General features: G+C 43.5%; 1 protein-coding gene across 1 annotated transcript; it reads right to left on the bottom strand.

The window, feature by feature from the left end:
• Window positions 1-494: 494 nt before the first annotated feature.
• On the bottom strand, window positions 495-4,630 carry LOC123426509 (uncharacterized protein At3g27210-like). Its single transcript, XM_045110350.1, has 3 exons — window positions 4,228-4,630; window positions 1,149-1,232; window positions 495-1,053 (listed from the first exon to the last, which is right to left on the bottom strand). The coding sequence occupies exons 1-3, from the start codon at window positions 4,382-4,384 to the stop codon at window positions 713-715; spliced, it is 582 nt and encodes a 193-aa protein (XP_044966285.1). The 5' UTR covers window positions 4,385-4,630; the 3' UTR covers window positions 495-712.
• Between the last annotated feature and the right edge of the window lie 5,520 nt (window positions 4,631-10,150).

Here is a 10,150-nt window from a genome sequence, read left to right as displayed (position 1 = left end):
CGTCTATTGCAAGACACAAGCATGTGCTTCTGCCTGATTAAAACTGAAATCGGTAACAGTGCCGTCTTCAGCTATCTTCAGGCAAATTATGCATCTGCTTAACCCTTTTTGGCTTGGCCAAAATACGCAGAAATATACTGATTTCTTAGCGCACTGATATCCAGGCCGAAATATTACTAATTGTCAGCTCCGCTAGAATTATAATGCAAAAGCTGTTTTTTTCGTAATTTTAGTTTGTTTGAAAGGTAGAGGCCATGAAAGCTGTTCTCAAAACTTTAGGGAACACACATCACATGCCACATAAACTCGTTGAAAGGACTTGAGTGCAGTCCCCAGTTTGTTTCAACATTGTGCCACCTAATTAGCGCACAAATCAGAAGGACATTGCGTGACCTGACCTGAGAAATCATGGAGAAAAGAGGGGCCTGTAAACCCTTGCTTGACAAATTCCAAGTTGATGGTCCAGAAGAATTATTCAGATCCGACGAAATCACTAATAACAAAACAGGAAGAAGTAATCATGTATACTATATATTTTACCCTGTATAATACAGAGTATATGTTTCACTATTCATGTCACTATTGGACAGGCAACTCCACACTCTTTAAACTTCTTCTAGTTGCGGTATTTCACCCCCAAAAAAGGTATATACACCCGCCCTCTTGCGGTAATATTTTTCAAGGACTCAAAATCCAACACCTGAGAACTAATTCACAAACCCTTCTGCTCTTTCTTCTTCTTCCAACAGCCCTTGAAGCTAAGCTTCCAAGCAGAGCAAGCGAAGCAGCCTGCCTTGGATGGCTTCTTTTGTTTCTCTACTTTCCCAGAAGGATTCAGATGTTCTTCAGCATGAATGCTGTTCCCGGTCTCGCTGCCGGCATCGGTAGTGGCAGCATCATGCTCGTCATCGTACTGCTGCTTTTCCTGAAGCAGCTCAAGGAGCCTCTGCTTCTTCTCCGTCAGTGAAGGAATCGGTCTGTCCGCAGATATCCTCGCTGCGAACGATGTTTGCATCTGGTGATCTGGTGTGCTACCTCTTGAAGGAGTGAAGTCTTGAGGATCCGCATAAATAGAGATGTTAAGATGTGAGAACTTGACACCAATGATACTGTTCGTTCAAATAAAACAAGAAAACATCATGTTTTACCTCCCCTCACGCTTTGGAAATCATCTTCACTGTCGGAGTCTAACCACGGCCTTGCCTCGAAGAACGACTCATCTCTGCTTCCTCCTACGTAACAATCAACAGTGTGATCAGTGGTTGCCGTTATGATACTAGGACTGAAAATTTTATCTTCTCCGGTTTATTTTAAATTGTCATTAATTCAATTAAACTACTAGAGCAGACGAGCATTTCAGTAGAAGCCAAGAACAGCGAAATAAAGCCACAAGAATCTACTGTGGTGGCCTATAGGCAACAACACTGATCGATGATACTTAAGAAGACAAATAATTAGCCTTTTTCAGATTAGGACGTTTGGCCAGAAAAAGTGAAAGGCATAAGCTTTATTCGTATTCAGAAAGAAAAAAAAATGCCCTCATGATCAACTTTGCAATATTTTTAATGGAGAAAAGTTGTGATAATTTGAGTTCCTATTGAAACTTTCTTTGACCATTGACCTTATCATGCCTTGCCTTTTGATGGTAACATTAGTCTGATGTTACGGTATGTTCTACTCCCTTCATTCCTAAATATAAGTCTTTTTAGAGATTATAATATGAATTACATACGGAGCAAAATAAATGAATCTAGACTTTAAAATACGTCTGCATACATTCATATGTAGCCCGCATCGAAATCTCTGAAAAGACTTAGGCTGTGTTTGGTTGCAAAGTATTTTTAAAGTATTTCAAGAATACTACAGTTTTTTAAAATACTTTGACGTGTTTGGCTCTAATTAAAAAAATTGTAGTATTATAAACTACAACATCCACAAAACTGCAGTATTTTTGCAGTATTAAAAAAAGAGGTTGGGACCTCTTTTTTAAAAACTGAGAAACGCAACAAAGGCTTTGTCTTAGTGGTGGCATATTACAACGTTGTATATTTTGATTGCCAAACATGCCATTGTTTCCACAATACTTAAAAAACTGTTGTTTTCATAAACTACAGTATTCATTGTCATCGGTATACAAAAACTATAGTATCAGAATATTGAGGTTTAGAAAAAACATTGCTTCCAAACAGAGCCTATTATATTTATAAACGGAGAGAGCAGATTTCACGAAGCCAGCTTGAAGTCTTCTTTCGGTAGACAAGACAGACACCGACCCTAAGAGGAAATTTGCAGCGAGGGAAAATAAAAATAAAATTGTATGTCCAATTGAACCAACATCAAGTACTCCCTCCGTCCCAAAATAAGTGTCTCAACTTTGTACTAGCTCTAGTATAAAATTGTACTAAGCTTGAGACAGTTATTTTGGGACGGAGGGAGTAGTATAGTACCCATTTTTTTTTTTAGAAAATGAGGATATACCCCCGGCCTCTGCATCTAGACGATGCATACAACCATTTTATTAATTATTCACAGAGACCATACAAAGTAATACATCAGTCAGCCTGAAGCCACCATCTAGACAACACATGTTGCTACTCCTATCCCTTGATGAAGGTGTGTTGAATATCCGGGCCAAATACCAAACAGATATCGCACCAAATCCTAACATCTGCAGTCTGATGCTCCAGCCCAGCCACCACTGAGACTGGATCCCAAACTGGTCCGGCGCAGAGGCCGCCTCCACCATCTACCACCGTACCCTCTCCAGAGTTAGAACAAACGCATCATCCTTGCGAGGTCTGCCGTCGACGCCACCACGGTGCCAGACAGCACCACCATCCTGCACGTGTCCGCCTACACGTGCCTGTCGACGAAGCACCGCAGCGCCATGCCGCCGGGCTACACCGTATGGCTCACGGTAGACCAAACACCGCTCCTCCTCTTGTCCCGTCCACCCAGCACATACTCCAAAACGATGCCCTCAGGAGGGAAATGACATCGAAGATGCCATCATCGTCCGACCGGTAGATCCAGATCTAAGGTTTCCCTCGGAGCATCACGAGTGTGGTGCCACAACCTGCAACAACGATGCCATGGGCTGGTAACGACGTCCTAGACGCCGCCATCGTCCGCCATGACCGAGGTCGGCGTGGTTTTCACCGGAAGTCGCGACCCCCCGATCTCGTGGCTGGATGGAACCGAGGGAGGCACGTCATGTGGACGAAGACCGCTGTCGGCATGCCGGCAGGGGCCTCGCCGCCCCACACCGATCCTCCTCGCGCCACCGGCCGAAGAAGTCCAAGCCGTGGCGGATCTGGGCAGGAAACGCCAGATCCACAGCCCTCGATGACCGCCGTTGCGCGCAGCCGCTGCCGCCGGATGGAGCGCCTCCGCCGCCATCCAACCTAACCACGGCCGGCCATGAGGCTACGAACGCCGCCGCACATCAGGTCCGCCGCCCTAACCGCCGCCCCCGTCTTCCCCGCGCGCGACGGCCCCTCCGCCTCGCTGGGGCTCCGCGGCACCATCCGCCTGGCTCTAAGGCGCAGGGCCCGCCGTCACCGCGACCCTTGCCGACGGCAGCGGCGGCCGAGAAAGGAGGGAAGCGCTCTGGCGGCTAGGGCTTCGGGGGCCCCTAGCGTCGCCCGAGGGGAGGCGACGCGAGGGGGTACGGGCCGGTTCTATATAGTACCCCATGGAGCCAAAAAGAAAGTAGGACATGAAATGAAAATGGCAGCAGGACAGCACTCGTCCGTCCGAAATCCGAAAGGCATTAGCTCCGATACTGTGTGAGTCCGACCCATCACAATCGCATTCAGAGGTATGTTGCCTAGCTACCACATGGCATGGTAGGTGCACCTAGCAGGTGCAGGAATGAATAAATCTGATGGGAGGTACTGATTGCATTGATCTACCTGATCATCCTAATCGAACGCCAAACGAGACAAGAACCGACTGGAGTTAGCATAATTCATTCCTGATTCTCAACCCAACTAACCCCTGAGTGTGCCAGGATAACTTAGTTAATTTCGTGGGAACAATCAGCCGTCCCACTAAAATCTTTGTGGTCGGTCCAAGATTGATTAGTTAAACACAAAAGGGAAGCACTAAACAAAAAAAAGAACCAATCCTTAAATCGAATTGTTGCCCCTCCCCGTTTAAGGCAGGAGGAATTCGATAACGGAAATCAAGAAGGGAAAGCAGCGGTTTCCGCGGAAGATGGCCTACCATTCTCTGTGCCGTAGCGATCTGGGCTATCGACGATCGTCATCCTGCCGCCGCCGCCGCCGCCGCCGTCCGCAGTCCCCGCCAGGGCGGCCGTGCAAGAAGGGTCGGCCTCCGCCGGCGGCGCGGACGCAGGCTTCTTCCGGATCCTGAACCTCATGTTGCCGGCGTGCACTGCTGCAGACCAGAATCAATCTTCACAGCCTCCTCTCCTCCCTCCTGCCGAGGCAGTTTCTAACGGCGCGCGCGAAAGGCAAAGGCGAATGGCAGGATAAAAACCGAAGTGGTGCAAGTAGTCGAGATTTTGTACTGAGCATTGGAGGGCAGTGGACGAAGAAGAAAAGAGGGACAGAGGCGCTGGGAGGGAGGGAGGGAGGGACGGACGGACGCGTTGTCTTGTCCCGCGGCGCGTGCGCGTGCGAGGAGGAAGGAAGTAGAGGGGCGGGGGGCGATCGTGGCGCCGTGTGTAGCGCGTGCGCGTGGTGGGATGATGGATCGCATGGCGCTCCGGGAGTACTGGACTGGACGTGGGGCCCACGCCGAGACGGCTGATTTGGCATGCCCTGGATAGGTCGCCAAAGATTTGAACAGGTATTTGACAGCGGGCTGGGCGCGTGACTAGGGCGAATGCCAGTTGGGAGGAAAACCAAATGCTTCCACTGTTAAGAAATGTAAGAGCATTTAGATCACTAAAGTAATAATCTAAATGCTTTTATAATTCTTTACAGAGGAAGTACCAGATACGATTTTTTTAACACAGGCATTCATACATATACATATACACTCATCTTATAAACACATGCACGTACAACTTGAGCGTCTCCAAGAGACTGCGCCAGCGCATTATCTTAAAATTAACAAAATCATCACTGACATCTTTGTAGTCAACAGAATGTTTTTTTATTAAACACACATTGTCAAAAGATTTAAAATAAATTCAGTAAAATGCAAGCAGCAATATTGAGTCTAAGATTGAACTTTGATGGACAAAAATACCGATGTCCTACTAATATTCAATAATCATAAGTTGGTTTGTAATTATATCTGCCGTGAGTTACGCTCCGCTAATCTATCCGTATGTGTATAAAAAAAACTTCTTCTGGGCAACAGGCTAAATGCCGACCAAGTACTACTATGGTGAACACTGAAACAATGATTACTGTATTTCGTATATAATGGCTCGATCCTTGCTTGCGTCCGTTGCGTGCCGTGCCGATCCTTTGTGTGTGCGTTAGGTGATGCTCCCCAAACACATTTGGTGTGCTTTTACTTTAGTTTTGTTCCCTTCTTATCATTCCCCGTATTATCATCATGCATGCATTTTTAGTTTAGTTGGTCTCCTTTTTAGTTGGTCCGTGCGTGGATGCATGCATGATCACTGACAGAATAGAAATGGCAGGAGGCTCCGCCGGTTTATACTTGTCCTTGCGCCTACCAGAAACACGTGTTGGAAACAATCTCAGAAAATCGATAGCAGCTCCCTCTACGTAGGCACTACTGGGAGTCTGGGACAGCACTATGCCACTAACAATAATTTTGAGCCCCTTCAAGTTTGCTTTGCAGCTCTGACTTCTGAACTCACCCAACAACTCGAGCCCCAACATTTCAGCAGTCCTGCGTGTCTTTCAACGCCGCCATGTGTTGCAAACGTGTATAGTATTTCCTCCGTTTCATAATATAAAGATGTCTTATAAAAGTCAAAAACGTCTTACATTATGAGACGGAGAGAGTACTGCCAAGATGCAAAATTATCAATACGGTCGGGCCTGGATACCCACACCGTCATGATGTGTGTCATGTTTAGTTACGTCCATGACATATTTACCCTCTCAACGCCGGTCTTTACGGGTAGGATCTTACGGACGTTCGAACTCGGTTCTATTTCCGTTATCTTGGTAATGGAGTGGGGAATAGCCCGGCTTAAAAAAAAGGATCTCATGGATGAAAGTATCAGCATATAAGTCAATATTGAGATTGCATTGGCACGTACATACACAGTCTCTCCTTTTTTACTTTTGATTGAAACTATTTTTTACAACATTTTGACAACATATAAGGTGCCATCCCCTTCTTTTGACTAGGTAATTGATCTTGTGTTGCCATGGACACACATAATCTATTATACACCATGCTACTTAATTTTTAAACCCTCTCCTTTAATCCTGGTGTTCCATTTTCAAATGAAAACTTTTCATTCAGGTAAAGTATTCAATATTGGATTGGATTCACGATTTGTGCTAGGTCAATGGTTTCTCACATTAATCGACAACAACCAACCTAAAAAACATGTCAATCTCACGCACCCTCTCACTATCTAAAAAACGTCAACATATGACAATGTAGCATTAATATAATACGTGCAGCAGCGTCGGCCCTGAGCTTGTACATGTAGTGCAGCCGCACAGGGCCCTGATTGCTAGGGGCCTCGTCCTACGTATGCACATAGGCTAAGGTGCGACCGAGGGTCTAAAAAACATAGTGCGCATCGTTCGCTCAAAAGAAATTTATCCTAACGCCTCCCTATCTTTGATCAACTCTCTCTCTCTTTCCCCATTGCTCATTCCTATTATTCTCCCAATGAGATGACCATGGGTCTATGGCGCGCCGCCCTGCCATTGAGACTTTTGCCAGAATTAATGGTGGAGAATATTACGACATTGATTTCCAACATACCCCTCCTAAATTTGCAATAGTCATAAAATTTCCCTCTATATATTCCTAGGATTATTCGTTTTTTCCCATCTGATTCTGCTTGATATAATTCTCCATGTCCCCTCGCTCTAATCCTCCTTGTTCTCCCGTGATCCCATTTGTAGTGGTTTGAGACTTGAGTCTTGAGAGAGATAGGGGGACTAAAGAAGGTTTCCATCCTAAAGAGAGAAAATGGGACTTGAGTGTGAAGAAGGTTTCTAGGCTGGTGGATTTGGATTCATCTCAATCTCATAGGGGCGACATGCGACATCATAATTGACAGCTAGCAACCAATCAACCCAGCTATAATCATCCTCTAGGTGCTCTTGTTTCACTTGTATGCCTTAGTTTATGTACTATTAGTGTACTATATTTTTGTGCTAAGATGTCACCTAAAAACATATGTCTGGGCATGAAAAGGGACAAAAATAGAAAGCTAGCATCAGAAAAAATAGAAATCCAAAAGAGATCTATTCACAAATTTTTGAAGACAAGTGCAAGTTCTACTAATACTTCTCGGGAACTAGTAATAGCAATTGTTGAAGAGCAACCCAATGAATATTTAGATGAGGATGGGAACAATGTTAGTGGTCAAGAAAATTTAGGCGAGGATAATAATAATGCGAGTGAACATGACAATTTAGGCGATGGTAGTAATGTTGTGAATGATAATATCATGAGTGATCCTTTGCGAGAACAACAACCTTTTGCTTCAAATATTTATGACCTGGGAATTTGGGACCGTTTAGATGATAAAACAAGGAATATTTTAGTGGAAAAGGGACCTATCGGAGAAGAAAACCTCATCTTTCGTTCATATGATTCTTCTAGGCATTTTTTTCTTATTCTTATTATTCCTGAAAATTAAGTAATGGAGAAGTTCATGATAGAAAATGGCTAGTATATTCTAAGCAAGTTGAAAAAGTTATATTTCTTTGGTTGTAAGATTTTCAAGTCTAATAATTACAAGAGTGAGTTAGCAACAGAGGGAATAAAAGATTGGAGACACCATAGTGTGAGGTTGAAAGAACATGAAAATAGTGTTGAGCATATTAATAATATGCACACTTGGAATGAGTTGAGAATTAGATTAAGCTAATCAAAGAATTGACAAAGATCTCTAGCAACAAATTGCAAAGCAGAAAGAACGTTTGAAAGAATTTCTGCGTAGAATAATTGCAATTGTTAAATTTCTTGAAAAACGAAATTTGGCTTTTCAAGGATCTAGTGAGAAGCTATATGACAACGTCAATGGTAATTTCTTAGCATGTGTTGAGATGGTTGCGGAATTTGACTTCGTAATGCAAAATCATCTTAGATGCATTGAAAATAATGAAATTCACTATCATTACCTTAGTCATAAAATTCAAAACAAGTTGATATATCTTTTAGCATCTAGTGTTACAAGTTATATTATAAAGATTATTAAAGAGGCCAAGTATTTCTCCGTAATCTTGATTGTACTCCATATGTATGCCATGAAGAACAAATGTCTCTACTTATTCGATGTGTTAATATGTGAAATAAAAACTTAAAAAATATAAGAGTTCTTTCTAGGCTTCTTGCAGGTAGATAACATATATGGTTCGGGCGTTTCTAAGGAATTGCTTGATGCATTGGAGTCATTTGGTCTTGACATTGATGATGTGAGGGGACAAGGTTACTGCAATGGCTCTAACATGAAGCCACACTATGTCCACTTGCACCACGGCCCCTGACGTGTGAGGATCAACCTTGAATACATGTGGCCACCAATGCAAAAAAATCCTCACACTAGTGAGTTGATTAGGGCATCACAGAATCACACACCCAAGAAAGTTAAAAAGCCAACCAAAACACTTTATTATAAAATAATTATCTTCCCCATGCATTAAAACAAATAACAAACAAAAATTATGAAATCCTAACAACATCAATGACACAACAAAGTGCACTCAACCCTTCTAGTTTTAGTTTATATATGAATGTTTGGCTTGTTGGTTCATGAATATGGTTATACACTCTTGCCCCTCTCAAGTTTTCCTATGGATCTTCCCCTGGATAAAGGAAAACAGGGGGGGGGGGGCTTGGCCCCCACATGATGTAAAAGTACAAAATGATTATGTCCAATATGGACGCTTGACTTGTTGGCTCATGAATATGGTGATCCATTCTTTCCCCCTCTCAAAACTTTACTTGTTAGCACTCGTTAATAATATGGTATATTTGTTGGAATTATGCCCTAGAGGCAATAATAAATGTATAGTTATTATTATAATTCCTGTATCAAGATAATAGTTTATTATCCATGCTATAATTGTATTGAATGAAGACTCATTTACATGTGTGGATACATAGACAAAACACCGTCCCTAGCATGCCTCTAGTTGGCTAGCCAGTTGATCGATGATGGTCAGTGTCTTCTGATTATGAACAAGGTGTTGTTGCTTGATAACTGGATCACGTCATTGGGAGAATCACGTGATGGACTAGACCCAAACTAATAGACGTAGCATGTTGATCGTGTCATTTTGTTGCTACTGTTTTCTGCGTGTCAAGTATTTATTCCTATGACCATGAGATCATATAACTCACTGACACCGGAGGAATGCTTTGTGTGTATCAAACGTCGCAACGTAACTGGGTGACTATAAAGATGCTCTACAGGTATCTCCGAAGGTGTTAGTTGAGTTAGTATGGATCAAGACTGGGATTTGTCACTCCGTGTGACGGAGAGGTATCTCGGGGCCCACTCGGTAATGCAACAACACACACAAGCCTTGCAAGCAATGTAACTTAGTGTAAGTTGTGGGATCTTGTATTACGGAACGAGTAAAGAGACTTGCCGGTAAACGAGATTGAAATAGGTATGCGGATACTGACGATCGAATCTCGGGCAAGTAACATACCGAAGGACAAAGGGAATGACATACGGGATTATACGAATCCTTGGCACTGAGGTTCAAACGATAAGATCTTCGTAGAATATGTAGGATCCAATATGGGCATCCAGGTCCCGCTATTGGATATTGACCGAGGAGTCTCTCGGGTCATGTCTACATAGTTCTCGAACCCGCAGGGTCTGCACACTTAAGGTTCGACGTTGTTTTATGCGTATTTGAGTTATATGGTTGGTTACCGAATGTTGTTCGGAGTCCCGGATGAGATCACGGACGTCACGAGGGTTTCCGGAATGGTCCGGAAACGAAAATTGATATATAGGATGACCTCATTTGATTATCGGAAGGTTTTCGGA

This window comes from Hordeum vulgare, chromosome 2H, assembly GCF_904849725.1.
Source record: "Hordeum vulgare subsp. vulgare chromosome 2H, MorexV3_pseudomolecules_assembly, whole genome shotgun sequence".
Classification (NCBI taxonomy): domain Eukaryota; kingdom Viridiplantae; phylum Streptophyta; class Magnoliopsida; order Poales; family Poaceae; genus Hordeum; species Hordeum vulgare.
This window is presented reverse-complemented; position numbering and strand designations above follow the sequence as displayed.